This window comes from Channa argus, chromosome 19 (genome assembly GCF_033026475.1).
Source record: "Channa argus isolate prfri chromosome 19, Channa argus male v1.0, whole genome shotgun sequence".
NCBI lineage: Eukaryota > Metazoa > Chordata > Actinopteri > Anabantiformes > Channidae > Channa > Channa argus.
Window position 1 is genome coordinate 20,400,593 of NC_090215.1, and position 18,194 is coordinate 20,418,786.

General features: G+C 41.4%; 3 protein-coding genes and 1 pseudogene across 5 annotated transcripts; 2 read left to right on the plus strand and 2 right to left on the minus strand.

The window, feature by feature from the left end:
* Positions 1-338: 338 nt before the first annotated feature.
* Positions 339-5,657, minus strand: tubb6 (tubulin, beta 6 class V). Its single transcript, XM_067485430.1, has 6 exons — positions 5,515-5,657; positions 4,541-4,649; positions 3,616-3,726; positions 2,831-2,946; positions 2,316-2,444; positions 339-1,766 (listed from the first exon to the last, which is right to left on the minus strand). The coding sequence occupies exons 1-6, from the start codon at positions 5,644-5,646 to the stop codon at positions 948-950; spliced, it is 1,416 nt and encodes a 471-aa protein (XP_067341531.1). The 5' UTR covers positions 5,647-5,657; the 3' UTR covers positions 339-947.
* Positions 5,658-6,766: 1,109 nt separating this feature from the next.
* Positions 6,767-9,086, minus strand: cidea (cell death inducing DFFA like effector a). Its single transcript, XM_067485446.1, has 5 exons — positions 8,949-9,086; positions 7,825-7,963; positions 7,571-7,723; positions 7,078-7,250; positions 6,767-6,926 (listed from the first exon to the last, which is right to left on the minus strand). The coding sequence occupies exons 1-5, from the start codon at positions 9,014-9,016 to the stop codon at positions 6,824-6,826; spliced, it is 636 nt and encodes a 211-aa protein (XP_067341547.1). The 5' UTR covers positions 9,017-9,086; the 3' UTR covers positions 6,767-6,823.
* A 1,663-nt stretch (positions 9,087-10,749) lies between these two features.
* hus1 (HUS1 checkpoint clamp component) lies at positions 10,750-14,839 on the plus strand. Of its 3 annotated transcripts, none has more exons than XM_067485441.1 (8): positions 10,750-10,932; positions 11,266-11,393; positions 11,503-11,679; positions 12,129-12,236; positions 12,782-12,856; positions 13,184-13,283; positions 13,773-13,907; positions 14,030-14,835. In XM_067485441.1, exons 1-8 carry the CDS (start codon positions 10,881-10,883, stop codon positions 14,119-14,121), a joined length of 867 nt encoding a protein of 288 aa, XP_067341542.1. In that variant the 5' UTR covers positions 10,750-10,880; the 3' UTR covers positions 14,122-14,835. The 3 variants fall into 3 exon arrangements, with proteins under 3 accessions (XP_067341542.1, XP_067341543.1, XP_067341545.1); XM_067485442.1 differs by having other exon boundaries at positions 14,230-14,815; XM_067485444.1 differs by lacking the exon at positions 10,750-10,932 and adding an exon at positions 11,003-11,154 and having other exon boundaries at positions 14,030-14,839.
* Positions 14,840-15,900: 1,061 nt separating this feature from the next.
* The window catches only part of LOC137105072 (uncharacterized), a 47,857-nt pseudogene continuing 45,563 nt past the window's right edge, over positions 15,901-18,194 (plus strand).

Genomic DNA, 18,194 nt, shown 5'->3' on the forward strand with positions numbered 1-18,194 from the left:
AGGAAGAAAACTGTGATAAAAATCGCAAAAGGAAGTAAAAGTCTGATATTTCACTTTTAGCATTTAAAAAAAGCAAATTCATATCACGCAAAAAAACATAAAAGACAAATTAATGTTCAATTAGCATTTTGTTATATACTGTAGCTTTTTTTAATTTTCTCGTAAAAATTAAGATTAAAATGACTGATTGCATGTGAGGGATGATGAGGAGAATTACAAAACCATGAAACATTTAACTAAATTATTGGATGTATTTGCGTCTATTACACCATTAATGTGGCTAAAACCTTTTAGAATTAATGTTGGGGGTCAAATAAAAGTGCTCACCAAACAACCTCAAGGCCTTAAAAGATGATTTTATTTAAGCCTCTTTTCTCACATGTACAAAAACAATCTGTTTGAATAAAAAAGAAAAACTACAAACTAAATAAAACCATTTTGTTCACACTTTTATTAGCCTAAAGTCAATTATTAGCTATTGTGTTGGTCAGCACAATGTTGTCCATTCCTCAAATGGTAAACAGCACATAATGTTCATTCTTGGTATAATTTTGTATTAAAATGTCTCTTTGGTAAAAGAAAAAATCGAGCTCATCAGAGGAAACATTTGACACAACTCCCTTGTTTCGAAGCATGAAATTCCTCAAACAAAACAATTTATATTATTGCAGTTTGTCGTGAACTTTGAGAGAATTTGTTGGCCAAAAGAAAAATCGACCAATTGTGTAACATACGGAGAAAAACTAAACTTGTCCTGTATAAATTCAAAGACACAATTAGTAACTTATTTTTAGGAACCACATGCCTTTTTCTTATTGACAGACAAAATGAAGCCAAAACGTCTCTTTTAAACTGTTAATATTTTTACTTCATCATTTCCTAAAAGACAGACAGGTGTCGATTACACTACTTAGTTTCAGAACTTCCTTTATCTGGCTGTTAATCTCTTACTCGTTGATCTCGTCCTCCTCATCATCAAAGTTCTCCTCACCATCGTTGGCGGTGGCCTCCTGGTACTGCTGGTACTCGGACACCAGGTCATTCATGTTGCTCTCCGCCTCCGTGAACTCCATCTCGTCCATGCCCTCGCCCGTGAACCAATGGAGAAAGGCCTTTCGCCGAAACATGGCTGAGAACTGCTCAGAGATTCGTTTGAACAGTTCCTGGATGGCAGTGCTGTTGCCTATGAAGGTTGCGGCCATTTTGAGCCCCCGTGGAGCGATGTCGCAGACGGCCACCTTCACATTGTTGGGGATCCACTCCACGAAGTAGCTGCTGTTCTTGTTCTGCACGTTCAACATCTGCTCATCCACCTCCTTCATGGACATGGGTCCGCGGAAGACGGTGGCCACAGTCAGGTAGCGTCCGTGGCGAGGGTCACAGGCCGCCATCATGTTTCTGGCGTCAAACATCTGCTGGGTGAGCTCGGGAACGGTAAGCGCTCTGTACTGCTGGCTGCCCCTTGCCGTCAGAGGAGCGAATCCAGGCATGAAGAAGTGGAGTCTGGGGAAAGGCACCATGTTGACGGCCAGTTTACGGAGATCGGCATTAAGCTGCCCGGGGAAACGCAGTGAAGTCGTAACGCCGCTCATGGTGGCCGACACCAGGTGGTTGAGGTCACCATAGGTGGGGGTAGTGAGCTTGAGCGTGCGGAAGCAGATGTCGTAAAGAGCCTCGTTGTCAATGCAGTAGGTCTCATCTGTGTTTTCAACCAGCTGGTGGACGGACAGAGTGGCGTTGTACGGCTCCACCACCGTGTCCGACACCTGACGGATCAGAGAGAAGATCAGATGTGGATACATGTTGGGGTGTGATGGAAAAATGCAGAAAGAGAAAAGATAAGTGAGGAGGAGGAATTGATGAGGTCAATAATAAATATTGATCTCCAGCTTTGAAGACCCCAGTGGGATGTTCTAGGTAAAGTAGACACAATCAGTTTTTGAGCAAAGCATTTTTCCAATATCCACTAATGTCAATTCACACTACATTTGTAGTATATTTAGCACATTGAGTGAACAGAGAACCAAAGCCCAGACGGAGCAATGTCTGCAATGGTTGATGGCACAAATACAGACCTGTTCCCACCAGAAACCCAAAGGACCAGGAAACTTTTAAGAAACAAAATACTAGTTTCCATCCACAGGTTCCGGTTACTGTTGTATTTCAGGAACCTTATCTGCAGCTAATTTCCTAAAGGGATTATTGATTTGCATTTTATTGCAGGACGATGATCAGTCTACATGCACAGATTTTCACACTTTGTTTTGCGGCTAAAGACCAGGACGAAAGAAAGACTGAAGACTTTCTGTCCTTACCTTAGGCGAGGGCATGACACTGAACGTGTTCATGATCCGGTCAGGGTACTCCTCCCGGATCTTGCTGATCAGTAGGGTTCCCATGCCTGAGCCAGTGCCGCCTCCCAGAGAGTGGGTCATCTGGAAACCCTGCAGGCAGAACCACAGCCGGGAATTATTATTTTACCGCACACGGCTGACAGTGGCCGTTAAATGTGTCGTAGCTTGATGGCTGGGGAGTCAGGAGAAACTGATTTTTTCCTTTATTTCGTTTAGTGTTAAACTGATGCTGCAATAATCTTTGTGTTTTTGATACTTAACCATACAATGACTGAAAAGGGGCTTAAGAGCTGGAAGTTGCTTTCAGAAAATGTCACACAAAATCGAGCTGAGGACCAAACTAAGCTGTAGCCTTTGGTTGCACTCAGAGTGGTGGAGAAGCCCTGCAGCCTTTTCAAAGGCAACAAGGTGACTATGAAAACTGGAAATATTAACACATAGTAAACACACATTTAATCCAGCCAAGCCCACATCACCTGGAGACAGTCGCAGTGCTCACACTCCTTCCTCACTACGTCCAGGACCGAGTCCACCAGCTCTGCTCCCTCCGTATAGTGACCTTTGGCCCAGTTGTTCCCCGCACCTGTCTGACCTGCAGACAACCAATCAGCAGAGACAAAATCCATCTGTTACATGTAAAATGATCACTACAACAGATGGGAGCGTGCACGCAGACACACTATTAGCTAGTGACCCATTTTTCAGCCTTGGGACAGGAGGACACGCCGCTGCTGCTGGATATTATTTCATGCGTGCAGGGACAGACCGAGATCTACCAGCCTCCTGCTTCTTCTCCTACTGAGACATGAGTTTATAAAACAAACGCTGCAGAGGTTTCACTCTGTTTACTGAACAGACTTATTGCTGGAAACTTGCACTGGTGCTGCCCCTCACAACCACACACGCTTTGCTCTGCGTAATGGGAAAATGTTGACAATAGAAACGTTTTTGGCTTCATGTTGCTCAGTCAACTAGAGAACATTCAGTCAGTGGCTGGCAAGTAGAGGAGGTGGTGGAGACCAAAAACAGGGCTAAAAGAGAGGAAAACTGGTCTCAGGTTCATCAGGTGGAGACAAGCACTGCACCTACTGAATGATCATGTTACTTTTTGTGGGCTGTCACTTTCATGCATTCACATTTGGCTGCACTGGAATCACCATACACCTGAATGCAGTTAAACACTAGGTTGATCATGAGTGAACCAGTGTTTTAAATTTCCTCCTAAGCTGAAGTGTAAAATAAAAACCCAGGACACTGTTACCAAAGATGAAGTTGTCCGGTCTGAAGAGTTGTCCAAAGGCTCCTGAGCGAACACTGTCCATGGTTCCTGGTTCCAGGTCGACCAGCACTGCCCGGGGAACGTATTTATGTGCTGCACAAACAGAGAGGAATCGATACCTTCAGGGACCAGAATGTTGTACTTTTAACTTGAATGACCTCACAATGTTGGTCTCAGACATTTCAAACCCCGAACAGCCTTTGTTCCACTTAACTCCACCGTGATAACTTCATTCATGTTTACATCTCAATTTTAAAGGGAGGGTGAGAAATTGCCAATATAATTTTTTTACAGACATCGTTATTGTTTTTCTATTTTTTAGATTTGTTATTGACTGAATTTCAAGATATTTGAATTTACATCAGTACATTTCTACATGTCTCCTTCCTAGTCTTAAGCTCAGTTTCTGGCACCTCACAGCGACAAGGTCCAGGCTCAGACCTGCCAACTGGCTGAAAACTGCACGTTCCTCCAGTGCCTGCATGTGTTTCCTCCCACTGTCCAAAGACTAAAGGCTGACTGGAGACTCTACATTGTCTGTAGGTGTGATAGACACTGTTTGTCTGTCTTCATTTGTCTCCATCTGTCCAGAATGTGACCTGTCTCCCACCCAGTGACACATGGGATTGGCTTCAGAACCAATGTGGCCATCTACAGGATAACTGGTGTAGGATGGCAATGGGTTTGCACTTTTGTCCTTTCTCTGGACCAGCTGCCCCATCACCAACCAACAGTCCAATTTGACATCTTTCAATTCAAACCAAATAGTGCGTTAAGACTCTTTACATTGTGTGTTCATTTTCCGTTGGTTGTCCAGTCATTTGAAAGAAATGAACTTTATGTCCCAGCAGAAGCCAAGGCCAGTTATCAGTGTCACACCCACCTGTGCTGCTCTCATTGTACTTACAGGAAGCCTCGTTGTAGTAGACGTTGATCCGTTCCAGCTGAAGAGCTGAGTCACCCACATAGTTCCCTGCAGGATCGATCCCGTGCTCATCGCTGATCACTTCCCAAAACTGAGTCACCACAGCAGCAGAGAAAGAGAGAAGAAGACACTGGTGACCCCGGGAGTTAGTGCCTGTACGGTGCGTTCACTGACACACTGTGGACACATGACTGTGGACACTGAATGCTAAACTGAAGGAAAGGGAGGGCTACACTTTAAAAAGTCAGTGATCCACACGCCACACAGTGCAAAAGATGCTGTGATTGAGTTTGGACCTATAATGTTTGTTCTCTGCACAGTGATGATATATTCGTAACTTTTCCTCTTGTTCAAACAGTCGTGTCGCTGCTGTTCACCAGTAAATGTCTTCATTTATTCCTTCTGTTATTTTTTTCATGTTCCACTTTCTTTTCTTGCTAAAACTCGACCACTGTTCAGCCCAGAAACACTGCACTGAAATAGTTGTGTGTTAGTTCACACCCTGTGTGTGTGTGTGTGTGTGTGTGTGTGTGTGTGTGTGAGAGAGATTCTTTGAATAGTCTCCCAGTGGCTCACAGAGTTCACTTCACTCCCCTTCACAGAGAGCAGGCGAGCTTCACTCACTCATTCATTCATTCATTCATTCAAAACACCTTGTTTAAAGTGACTGCAAACTGACAGCTGCAACTGGTCATTGGTGTGATTATTGATCAGTTTGTTTCGATCAGTGAAACGATGAGAAAATGTTCAGCTGCTCCTCAGTGATTTCAGGTTGTTAAACACTGACTGTCATTTCACACATGAATCCACATGGACCATGTTCGGCTGAGCTTCAGAAAAGTGCACTAACCCCTGCAGCTTTAAATCCTTCATGGTACAAAATACTAAAATGTCAACGATGTATGAAGGATTTCAGGTTTCTCGTTTTATAACTTGGAATAAAGCCCGGTCTCTACCTTGGTCCCGATCTGGTTCCCGCACTGTCCGGCCTGAATGTGAACTATCTCCCTCATCTTTCCTCCGTCTTGGATTTGCTCGGTTCTTCGGTCTGAGGCAGCTGTGAAACGGGGGCGCGCGTCCGGCTTCATCTAGTTTTCTCTGTATGCGCGTGCACGCAACCACGCCCAGACGGAGCGTGTGTGTGTTTGTCTGTGTATCATGTAGAACAATCACGAAACTGCATAGTGTAAAGCAGAAAGTTACTACTTTATATAGTTTTAGTACATTAGTAATAAAAGTACTTTGAATTTCCAGTACACTGATGCCAAAGTAAAAGTTGAGCACCTGCATTTAAGATTCTGCTTTGGTAAAACTCAAACCCACTGAAAACCAAGCGCACATACTGCAGTACAATGTCCCCAGACATTTATACTCGTACTGTACATGTGAGCGTGGTGCCACCTGCAGGCAGTCAGCGAGTGATGGTTTCATTGTTAAGTTGTCTTTTATTTTGGTCTTTATTTCAGCCAACCCTGCGGCAAATACTGCAAATATTACTGCGGCTCTGATTTCATTGGCTGATATCAAACAGAAGCACTTCCTGGGTCAGTGAGACAAAATCATGAGAAGGACCACAGGGTGACAGGTGCAGCAGTTTATCATCTGGCACTCAACTCATCTGGGAGTTTCCTCCAGCAACAGGACTTTAATATACTCGTTTGAGTTGGTTTTAGCTTTAGTCTGGTGATGGGACTGAGCAAACGAACCCCTAACCCATTTTTACATTAGAGCAACAATAACTTCTCTCAGAGTCGAGACGTCTGACTTTATTTCTGAGTGCAGAGGACAGGAAGGACACCTGCAGGGGCTTCAGTGTTCTCCGTGAGGAACATGGGCCAGACGTTCCCACAGAGCTGAAGATGAAGCACAGCAGCAGTGTCACCTTACACAGCACAGGGAGCTATAAAACAGGAATTTAACCCAGATACTGGACAGTACTGTCTGCACACTAATGAATCCTGGGAAACTTTCCACATGTCTTTATCAGTCACATTTAATCCTGAGCACAAAGTATTTTATTACAGAATTCCCCTTAATTATAAAATGTAGGAAAATTAGAAGAACTTTGGAAAACTAGTCTTTATTAACATATTTGATTTACAATAAGTTTTTAAATCCTATACACAGATGAAATCGATGCTAAAACGGTAACACACATAATCCAAACACAAAGACTATTAAAACACGCACTCAGAGGTCAGACGAACGTCAGATGAAAACTGAACATGAATCCAGTCAACTGATGTAAAGTGCGATACGTGTCCACTAGCAGTCGTCCTCTCCGGTGAATGGCAGCAGTGAGGAGGAGGTGTAGAGCAGCAGCTGTCCGGCCACTCTGGTCAGGGAGGTGAAGCAGTGCAGCAGTGACCTGAAGGCAACACACTGCATTAGGCAAAAAGATTCTAAATTCTGAAGCCTTCCACTGATGCTAAGCAAATTTTAAAATTGTATTAACATTGGAAAGGTGACGGACAAGGACGTATTTCTGTGTTTGTTGGTTCCTGTGGACATGAACTCACTTGAAGACATGTTTCACCCGGGTGCATTTGAAGTCGTAGGACACAGTGTACATCTCGTAGAGAGTGGCCTTGATGGCACAGCAGCACAGGAAGTCTCTAGGGTCCAGCTTGTAGAGGTCAAAGGTCAGTTTGGCAATTCCATTCCTCTTTGGTTGGCGGAAGCTCGGGAAGACCTGAAGCATACAAACAGATTCTGATACCTGCACCACCCTCCTGAAACTAAACCTTTCAAACACCAAACTAGTTTACTGCCTGAGGATGACCAGGGGCTCCAGTCCTCAACATTTGAAAGCGCTGCCACCTTGTGGAGACATTTGATGGTTCAAACATATTTTACACAGCAAAAGAAGCAGCACCAAAGACAAATTGATGAGACTTAAACATCAAGGTTTTAAATAAGGTTTTTTAATTTAATGAATAAACCTTCTGCCTCTGTTTAAGCTGACGTAAGTGTGTATTAGAAATAATCTCCAATGTGTCTGCTTCCTCTCACCTTATTCTTTGTCCACATCTCTCCTTTCTCCAGCACCATCAGAGACGTGTTGTTGGGCAGAGACTGAAAGAACTCCTCCGAGTCCACCACAGTCCCGTCCTCCTCCAGGACCAGAGTTAGGAGGTGGCAGGACAACACAAACACTCTGGCTGCCTGAGACAAAAACCACAAAGGAAAATCCATCACAGAGGTGCAGACATGTACAGTTGTCAAACATATGAAGCTCACTGTCCCACCACCCTCCCCCCCTTCACCTGCTCCAGCAGCTCATCCAGAGACAAGGCCACCAAACCCCTCCGCCGCCGCCGGCTATAGTTGCAGACTTTGAAACAGCGAGGCTGAGCTGATGGCAATATGTGCCGAGAGATGGTGGTCTGGACTGTCGATACAGACCTGGCAGGTTAATAATGGATCATCAGGTTAGTGGAGTTTTCAAGGAGGAGTGGGTCAGTGTTCAGGAGGAACCAACAGGCTCTGAGCCAAAGGCCTCAGACAGCGTTTAGAGTTTGTGTCTTTACATGTGTTTGTTGACTATCAGGACCAGTTGGGTGAAACTATTCAATTTCACTAGTTTAGCTTCAGAAAGGAGGAAAAAAGATTCAGATAAAGTGACAGAACAGGCCAAGGTCCCACAGATACTGTTCTGTAGGTACATTATTTAGTACAATAAAGGCTTTTTGCAGTAATGTGCTCTCTTGTACTTGAATTGTAATAATGCATTACATAGCAGGTTTCATTTATTTACCATAAAGTCTTTGATTTTTTTGATTTTTTAAATCACCCAAAACTCAGTGTTTCAGCTGAGAGGAGGTTCAGTTACACGAAAAGCCATTTAGTCCAACTGTTCCAACTGTTTATTCTGCTTGTTTCTGTGCTTTGTGTCCTTTTTTAAATTATTTATCATTAGACTTGATGGATGGAGTCATTTTTACGGACTCAGATTATAGAGAAATTAAAAATAAACCATTAGCATTAACTGCTAAGACCTGAATGCAGCAGTGATACAGACAGAAAAGAAAAAAGTTAAAAATGTTGTTAAACTAAAGTAGAAGTTTGAATGCTGTCCTTTAAATGAACCTGCCATGACGGTGTTCAGGCTCTTTCTTCCACATTAACACGTTTGGTTGATTATGTATTTTTGCTTCATGTGCGGTTTGTATTCTGATTAAGATTAAACCGATAGATGAATTTCATTTTATTTCCCTGTGGAAAACAACATTTTAATCAAATAAACGATCTAAAATAATAATAAACGAACATTCTGACCTGGACACTAGCAACATCTCACTTATGCGCAAAATTACGCACGACACTCGCAGAACCTAAAGTTTTCACTGATAAAAAAACCCACGAGTTATCAAACGTTTAGTTTACCCACTTCACCAGAGTTTCCGGTAGAAGAGATTTGGCGTATTTCACTCCGGACTGGATGGACAGCGGCGCCATTGAGATACCAGACCATCAATGAATAAAGCAATCAATTAACAAGACAAAGTCTGAAACTCATTCCAGGTCGAGAGCGGTGTGGTTTTGCAGCAGCTCCAGATCCTAAACACCTGATGCTGCACCTGAAATGATGAGTTCTGCACCTCCTTTATTGGCAATGTCGGCCTGCGATTGGTCACTGGTCAGAACCAATCAGCAGCGAAGTTCTGCGACAACACACACTTTAACTACACAAACATAAGTAAACATGAATAATGTTTTCAGTCAAAATAAGATGTTATATGATCCATGATGGTGTGAGAAAACAAAAATGAATGTGATCATTTTTCAGCAGTGATTCAGTTTAAAGTCATTCGAAGTCTCTTAAATGTCCACAAGTCAATGTTGTGTTTGCAGAGACATTTGCAGAATTCTATTCGCATACTTTTCGATCAAATGATCTAAAGCAGCAATTTTTTATTCAATGAAACAAGAAAAGTCAGAGACACTGCAATCACTGGAAATGTCCTGACAAATGTTGATGTGCAGCAGAAACAAATGCATTGAAAGGACTGTACAAAGTACAAAAACAGGATTACGCTCTAAGGGTTATTGAGTCATCTCACTGTTGGTTTTTGGGTTGAGGCTGCTCAGCGCTGAGGAAAAACTCTAAACTGACTCTGGTCCAGATGCATAAGGAGCTTACAGAGGGATCCGTCTGGTATTCTTTTGTTTCAGAATAAATGAGCTTGGAGATTACGGAGAGAGTTTTCGTTTGGTGAGGAAATAATAATCAAGCCTTTATTTGCACCACCCCCAGAAAACAAAGCGAGAGAATCTAGGTTATTAATGTGGGCTGCCACTGTGTGCTGGATTCAGACAGTTTTCAGATTGTTTGCGTTTTGCACAAACAGCATGTAACCTGATGAAAATATGATGCATGAAATGAGTAATAAGGGATTTTGTTGATGTGATTTCAAAATAGGGATTATTGAGAATCTCAACAAAAAGGGGAAATTACATGTAGATTCAGTATTTATACATAAGCACACAATGAATCTTAAATAAGCAGCATGACTCTTGATGTCTTTTCTTCATATTTTTGTTAAAATAGAAATAGAGTATTTGAACAGTGAGATTTAACATTTGTACGACATCACAATGGATTTAAAATGAAACAATCAAAATGTTAATTTTCTACCATAACTATGTTCATCATCTGACCTGAATCCAATTACTCTTGTATTTCACCTGCCAAAGGCACCACTGAGGGCAGAAACAGCCTCCAAAGAAGCAGGGAGTGAAGAGGGCTGCATTAAAGGCCTGGCAGAGCATCAGCAGGGAAAAATCGCTTACAAACCTTAGACACTGTAAAACAGAAGCATACAAACTAAATCTGAATATTTAATTTATCATTATGTAAATAGTTTCCAAAAACATTTCAGCCAACCAGGAAAAAGGGTCTCTGTACAAAACGGCTACATAGTGCATCTAATATAATCCAATTAAATTAAAGCTGAAAAAAGCTAATCAGTGTTTCATTTCAAATCCACTGTGAGTGTCTGCAGAACCAACATTTAATTGTAGTGTTTTGTGTAATTGGCTAATTATCATTCTTATTTTCCCCTATATGTGTTTAAGTTAATGTCACAATACAGCTTTACAATGTCAAATAGATAATAGAGTCAAAAGTGCAGCAAAAGATATTTTCTTTTTAATCTATCGGAACGGTTAAAGTTCATTTGGCAGCGGTTTCCGTCGGACCGAAGATAGGAACGGACAAAACAAACACGGAGCACTCGCCTAAAAAAATCCCGCCTGAAGCCGAATCAGAACAATTATCCGTCAGACTTACTTTAGAGCATATTTGCTGTCATAACTCAGAATGAAGTTTCGGGGGAAGATCATAGACGTCGCCTGTCTCAACCATTTCACCCGTAAGTTTCTTTCTTTTTTAAATAACGGGATAGACGCTGCTAACATGTTAGCTTCGAAACCCCTGTGCGGAAAAGAATATGTGTTTTTTTCGGCATAACGTTACAACAAGTGCTGAAACCGTCACTAACTTTACAATAATGACAACTTGTTGGCTAGTTCGTAAGACTAAAACACAGCAGAATGAGTAAAGGAGTTTGGTTTACAGCGTAACAGAATCAAAGGTGATTTGTTTCACACAACCGTCAGCAACACCGACACTGATTGTTCTACACACAAAAAGCTTTTAGTCGGACTCTGTCTGAAAGTAGTCTGCTCTTCTCCGTCGTCAACAGGAGTCATCACCACCATCTCAAAGCTTACGAAGGTGTGCGTCTTGCGACTGACTCCAGACAACTTGTTCTTTGTTCTGTCTGGTAAAGTGGCCAATGGCGGTGTTAGCATGTGGTGTGAACTGTCACAGGTGGGATCTAAAATCACATCGTCGTAGATGTTTTACTTTCACAACTAATTTAAATTAATAATCAACAAATAAATATAAACGATGATCACTGTCTCCTTCCTCCCTGCAGGCAAACTTCTTTGATGAGTACCAAATGGAGGGAGTGTCCTCAGAGGACAATGAGATTTGTCTGGAGGTGACTCCAGAGAACCTGTCCAGAGCACTGAAGACGGTCCAGAATGCCAAATCTGTCAAAGTCAAACTGACCAAAAAGCACTGTCCCTGTCTCACCATCGCCGCTGAGCTGGTGAGATTGTAACAGCGACTTTGTTGAAACTCAGCAGCAACATTCAGGCAGTTTTACTCAAAGTGTAATAAGGGAAATCAGAAGTTTCTGTTTTCTTCTTTCTTGTTGCTTCTGGCACCATAGACTGATCTGCTATCTCTGAACACCTTTTTTTATGTCATATTTATATTTATATCTTATTTTTTTTCTTTTTTTTAAACACACCAGTAACAGTTATTGGCCACTTGAGGACAGCAGAAAAAAATAATCAACTTATTGTGCAGCTCCACTTGACTTTACAGATGGCGGGTGAACAGAGTAAAAAATATTCTGTAGTGTAGTGTGTTGCACCCAAGTTGCCAAGACATCAGATGCTGCATTTATTTGTTGCAGGTTTGAATGTTTCAGTGATGTTGAGATGCAAGTATGAGAAGCTTAACCCAGTGATGTTTCCTTTATGCCCTGTCCAGCCCACACTGTCCAGCAGCAGTCGAGTCGTCACTCACGACGTTCCTGTTGACGTCATCCCCCGGAGACTGTGGCATGAATTCAAAGAACCAAACATGCCAGACTTTGATGTGAGTGCCTTGTTTTCCACAAAATGGCATTACACACGTGGTCATAGCCAACAAGGTGGCAAAGTTACGCCTTCTCACTTTGGGACATCTTCCCATATTTTCTCACAACCCTCAGCTTCAGATAGGCTACTGAGGGTCCTGATTCAGAAGTACAATTTTGATTTATTAATGTCATATGAGCATTTTAATTTTCTGAGTTTCTGAAACTGGTGGTCTTACCATGTTTTCAGAGGCTTTGGGACTACAGAGCCAGTCAGTCCACTCTGATTGTTCAGAGGTGGAGTGCATCAAGACAATCTTGACACTGGAGTGCACCCACCAATGTGCTAAGAGCACACACTGATAACGTGTTTCATTTGTCATTTGTCCTGTTGTCAATTATAACAATTCATCTAAACAACATTTTCACATTTTAACGAGCAAACAGCACTTGAGCAGGCTGTGCAGGTATGTTGTGTGTATGTGAGAAACTTGAGTGATGTCCATGAAGGTGTTTTAACACTGAAAGGGCAGTGAAAAGTCCTCATATATGTCTGTCCCTGCAGGTCAGTATCTACCTGCCTCCTCTGAAAACCATGAAAAATGTCGTGGACAGAATGAAGAATCTCTCCAACTTCCTGGTAGGATCACATCACTCCCAACTTTAACCGATTTAAAGGCCAGTACAGTGCACATTTCTCTCAAACCTTAAATTATTATTTAAATAATTTATTCGTGATAATTACAATTTAAATCTTGCTTTGGTAGTTTTACGCATAATTTCTTTTAGAAACAACAACTTTGTGCTCAGCGTGTCTTTAAATATCTTGTTTTTTCCATTAGTAGTCCACACTTTAAAGAGATTTAATTTAAAGTCTTGTAAAACAAAGAAAAGCAGCAAATTGTTAGACAGGAGAAACTGCAGCAAACATTTAAACAGTTCTGACATTTGCGTGTGTATGTATCAGGTAATCGAGGCCAACCTGAGCGGAGAGATGAACCTGAAGATTGAGACAGATCTGGTTTCTGTCACCACTCACTTCAAAGACCTTGGAAACCCTCCGTGGGGTAAAATACAATCTTACCGTCACCAGTTTTTCTTAGTACTTAGCTTCATGGAGCTGGTAGCAGGTCTGTACTGTTTACAGTGTTTATAAAGAAAAAATATACATGCAGAGGGAAACTTGGGATTCATTCTTTAACTGCTTTGTTTCCAAAATGAGGGTTTTTGTTTAAGATTATTTCTAGAATATTTTAGTGTAAAGTATGTTGGTGAGGATTCCATCATCAAGGTTTGGTTATTCAAACCGTCAGACTGAAGAAGCTGCTTGGATGAGTAGCGAAGGGTTTCTACTGTTAATCAAGAAGAAAGAAGTTCAGTTGACACAATTCAATCCTCAGATATGAGGTACAGAAATGTGGCATGTGTCTTAAATTTCTGGGATCATCCTTCAGAAGTTCTTTGTTCTGTGATCAGCAGATTTTAGTTCCATGTCCCAGCTCCAGCTTCTTGTTGTATCTTGCATGTTTCACTTGTCCCTTTCTCTTCCACCTTAGGTGATGCTGCCTCCCAGGACGGCAGCCCAGCTCAGAGCAGGGACCCAGAGGACATGGCCGAGGCCCGGGTGGACATCAGGAGACTGCAGCAGTTCCTCATGGGACAGCAGGTCAACCCCAGCAAGGCCATGTGCAGTAAGTCAACCCACAGCTGACACCCAGGCAACTGCTGAAAACACTGAAAAGTTGTTTATTATTATTAATATTACTATTATGTACTTTATTTACTTTATTCCTGTGCTGCTTTTATCTAATAGCTGCAGCTCCTGGTCAATTTGTTGGTTCATATTCTGCACTCAACAAGAGAAGAAGTTTGGCCTTATTTAAGAATATTTTTCACTGTTTCTGAATTTGAATTGTAATTTGTGTCAAGTGACTCTGTATTGCACTAAAAAAGGAAACCAGCTGAAACTAGTAAGATGATATTTCTATTGACACTGTCCTCTTGTCCCACCAGATATCGTCCATCAGAGGGTCGTTCACTTGATTCTGCTGCATGAAGACATGTCGCTACAGTATTTTATCCCGGCTGTGGCGTAGATGCTCTGCAGAGTCCACAAATAATTACTACTAAATGTAAATTTAAGGAAATAAAAAACAGGTTGTGAACCTGTTTCAGATGTTTCCCTACAAATCACTGGACTCCTCTTGGATGTGAAACCCAGAGTGAGACAAAGCCCACAATGTCTGGAAGTCTGTCCTTTGGTTTAATGAGACTGAGCTGGGTTCCAGTCCAGTGGACCTCAGTAAGAGTTTACCTAAAGATATTTCATCGTTGGACATGCTGGTAAACAACGTACACATTTACTGTACCGAGGACGAAAGTGGGGCAAAAGTGACATTTGGACTGATGAGATAAAAAAAGAAAAGTTACAGTCTGTGTTTGTCAGATTTTAAAAAATCTGTTAATGTATTTCTGTGTTTACATCCAAATTATAGAGGTGAAACATTTTCTATTCCCCTTTTATTAAAACCTCTATTCATATTTATTTTGTTTACCTCTCACACGATTTAAGAAATATTTATTGACTTGTGTTTTATCTTTTTTTTAAGTACTTCAAGCTTAAAATAAAGACATTTAAACACCAAATGATTATTGCAATGTCCTGGAAAAACTGTTTATTGTTAATAGTGCAACAGCTTTGTATGTTTCTATAACTTTCTATGTAAACTGTTGCTACTTGCAACACTGAGCTTAACCCCGGATTCAGTTCCAGAAAAGCTAATCAATTTAATCCACTTAACATTTGCAAGATGGCTACTGTATAAACAGCATTATAAATTTATCTTGGCAGTGGTAAATGGCTGCTTTTAATCCAAAGCACTTTACAGTGTTGCTTCTCATTCACACACACACACACACACCGGTGGTGGTAGCTGCCATGCAAGGTGCGAGAGCAACTTGGGATTCAGTGTCTTGCCCAAGGACATAACCAGGAGGGATCAGGAATTGCACCACCGACCCTGTGGCCCATGAAGTGACCAACGTACTGACAGTATTTATGCAACTTAGCTGCAACTGGAAAATGGAGCAAACCTTTCATTTTAATACATTAGCTCTTGAGTCAGCTTCCGGAAAGGTGAACTGATGGACCCTCATCACCTACAAAAGACTTTACACTGTAACCTGAATGACCTTATCTAAACTTCCAATGTGTCAAATTGAATCCTAGTAATTAAAATTTTCTCCTTTTCAGTTACATTTTTAGTAATTTGGTAGATGTATTTTAAAAAAAAAAAAACTATGTTAACAAGCAGCAAGTGCAACTCAGGGTTCAGTGTCAAACACCACTTTGAAATGTGGACCCAAGATTTAAACCACCAGGCTTGTGGGCAGTGGGAATCCTGCTCTACCTGCTGAGCTGTTGCTGTTCCCACATGTTTCTCTGTATCACCTCATGAGATTTGTACACAGACTTAAATTATTTGAATGTAGATCTATGCAAACCTTCATCATATTGACTAGTTGCTTAATCCCAACCTTTTACCTAAATGTAGCCTAAACGTAACTTTGAATCAAGTCACCAGTGTCCTTACAATGTTAGTGTGAAATCAGGTTTGTGTCCTCAATAGTGTACGTGGTGCACAAACACACACATGACTTTCTGTAAATTTACAGGGGGGAGGAGCTACCATGACCATGTGATCCAGGTGAAGGTGTTCAGTCAGTGAGTTCAGCCTCTGTTTAGAGTGAACCGAGCAGAAGGAGGAAAAGTGAAGACTGAGACAGGGTGAGTGTTAATCCAACATTACTATTATTTTACTGTCAAGGTCTCTGACTCAGTTTGTCCATGTGGACTGTAGAGGACACGACACACAGTGTGTACTGTCTATATGAAGAGCCTGAAGGGAAAGCAGGAAATACATTTGTTTGATGTCTTTGGTTGAGGCTCCTGAACAAGCCTGTTTGTCCTGATTCTTGTTCTGGTCTCAATATCAGTGTCACTGGTTTATCTCTGAGAATCACCGGAGTCCACAAGATAGGGGTTTGTATGGAGGAAAAGGGGGACACAGCAGAGTCTGCAGGATCCAGCTGTCTGTGTATAACTGGTGACAGGTCCATAGGATGTCCTCCATACTTCAGCGCTGAACCTGGACCCTCAGACACAAAGTAAGAGACAGTTCCAACTGCAAACTGACTTGAAGATGTTTCATGTTCATTTGTCTGTTTCCACAGGCGAAATCTTTAGTTACCACCCCTCCCCCCTTCCATATGTATGACGTATACAAATATTAACCTCTCTCAAACATTATGTTTTGGAACAAACATGACTTAAACATTATGTTATGATGCAACATATTTTGTGAATGAAAGGGAGCTGAAGGTGACTGTGGAGGGTGGCAGCTGTACAAAGCACATCACCCACTTTGTACTGCAGAAAAACATCTGAAACAGAAAGTTTTATGGACATCTCATACTACATGTCAGTGTCAGTATGTAATCAGTTTAGTGCAGTTTAATTCTACTGAAATGGACTTTTTAGGAGACTGGGTTGCAAAGTTAATTTAAACTATATTTTTAAATTGAGGTTAATGTAACCTTACTAATTAGTTAGATACTTCAGGTTGTCGTTGAATGTGACACAGAAGCAGATGATTTCTTTGCAGAACCTCTGCCTAAAAGGAGCAGTGGTTGCATCCGTAACCCGATGCTGCTTCACATGAAGAAAAGTTACTGTGCGGTTTGTTTTGGCTAAGGGAAGAAACCTGGTGTCTGTGTTGTCGATGTGCTGCTCAGCACCACAGAAAGTTCATGATATCACCCAGAAGAGCTGTGTTTGCTGAAGCTGAATTTTTCTTATGGCACTTTGTTTAGAAGTTAGAAGGATGGATAAGAATCAGCAGTTATTGACACCACTGCACTGAGAACACAGAAGCATCAGCCAAATAAAATCCGTAACATATGGCAGCAAACGCACACAATTGTGGAAATTGTGTTCAACATGTAAAATCACTTCAACAAGTAGATGCTTCTAAATTGGTTTAATATTAATGTGGTAAAGAGATGAAATCATATAAACACTGTGACCATTTACTGTGTTTCTCTTCCCATTCAACAACAGCAGGTTTTCTCATATTTACTGGGAATGATTAGGAAAAAAGATGAAACATAAGTATTTGTCTATAGCCTCACAATGTGGCCTTCGCTGCACAGACTTTCCACTCACTTTTGTGAGGGTGTGTATTGATGCAACATTCGACCGTGTAACAGAATTTATGTCTTCAAATTGACTGTGAGAGTTGTGGAGTCAACCCTCGGGTGATCCAGAGTTTATGGCTCATGGAGAAAACAGAACAGTGAAACTTTTGTCCATTTCTGAGCTGCACCCCCAGCTGTTGTTTTGCCAGCTTTCTTAGTTTGGGTAAGATATGCCCCCCGTCCACCATTGCTGCATTAGTATATTAACAAGGAGATGACACTTTTTCATGTAGTGACTCCGAGCGGCAAAATCTTTTTATCTTTAAATATAAAAACTGACTAAAGCTTAATGCATTTGCCAAATGCGCAGGTAAATCATAAAAATACTGGAAAAAACGGGCACAGTTTTATTTTTTGTTTGGCTTTTTTTTACAGCAGACACAGTTCTGACTTTGTAATGTCTCTCAGTGGACATTATCAGCTCTGTGGCTGCCTGCTGCCCGCCCCCCCAGGAGGATGGGTCAAATGCATAGAAATAATTTCTTTTTAACATGTATGTGCAATATTTAAATGTGCTCCATGAGAAAAAAAGGATCTTCTTCTACTAGAAACAAAAAGAAAAACTAAAATTAAAAACAACAAAATACAGCACTCAACATAGTGTACAACATAGTATTACTGGAATAAACATCTGTCAGTGTTTTCCTTGCAAACACAACTTAGTTCAAGATGTGTGAAGAGTTTTTGTTTGGTGAAATGGATGTTTACCTATAACAACAGTC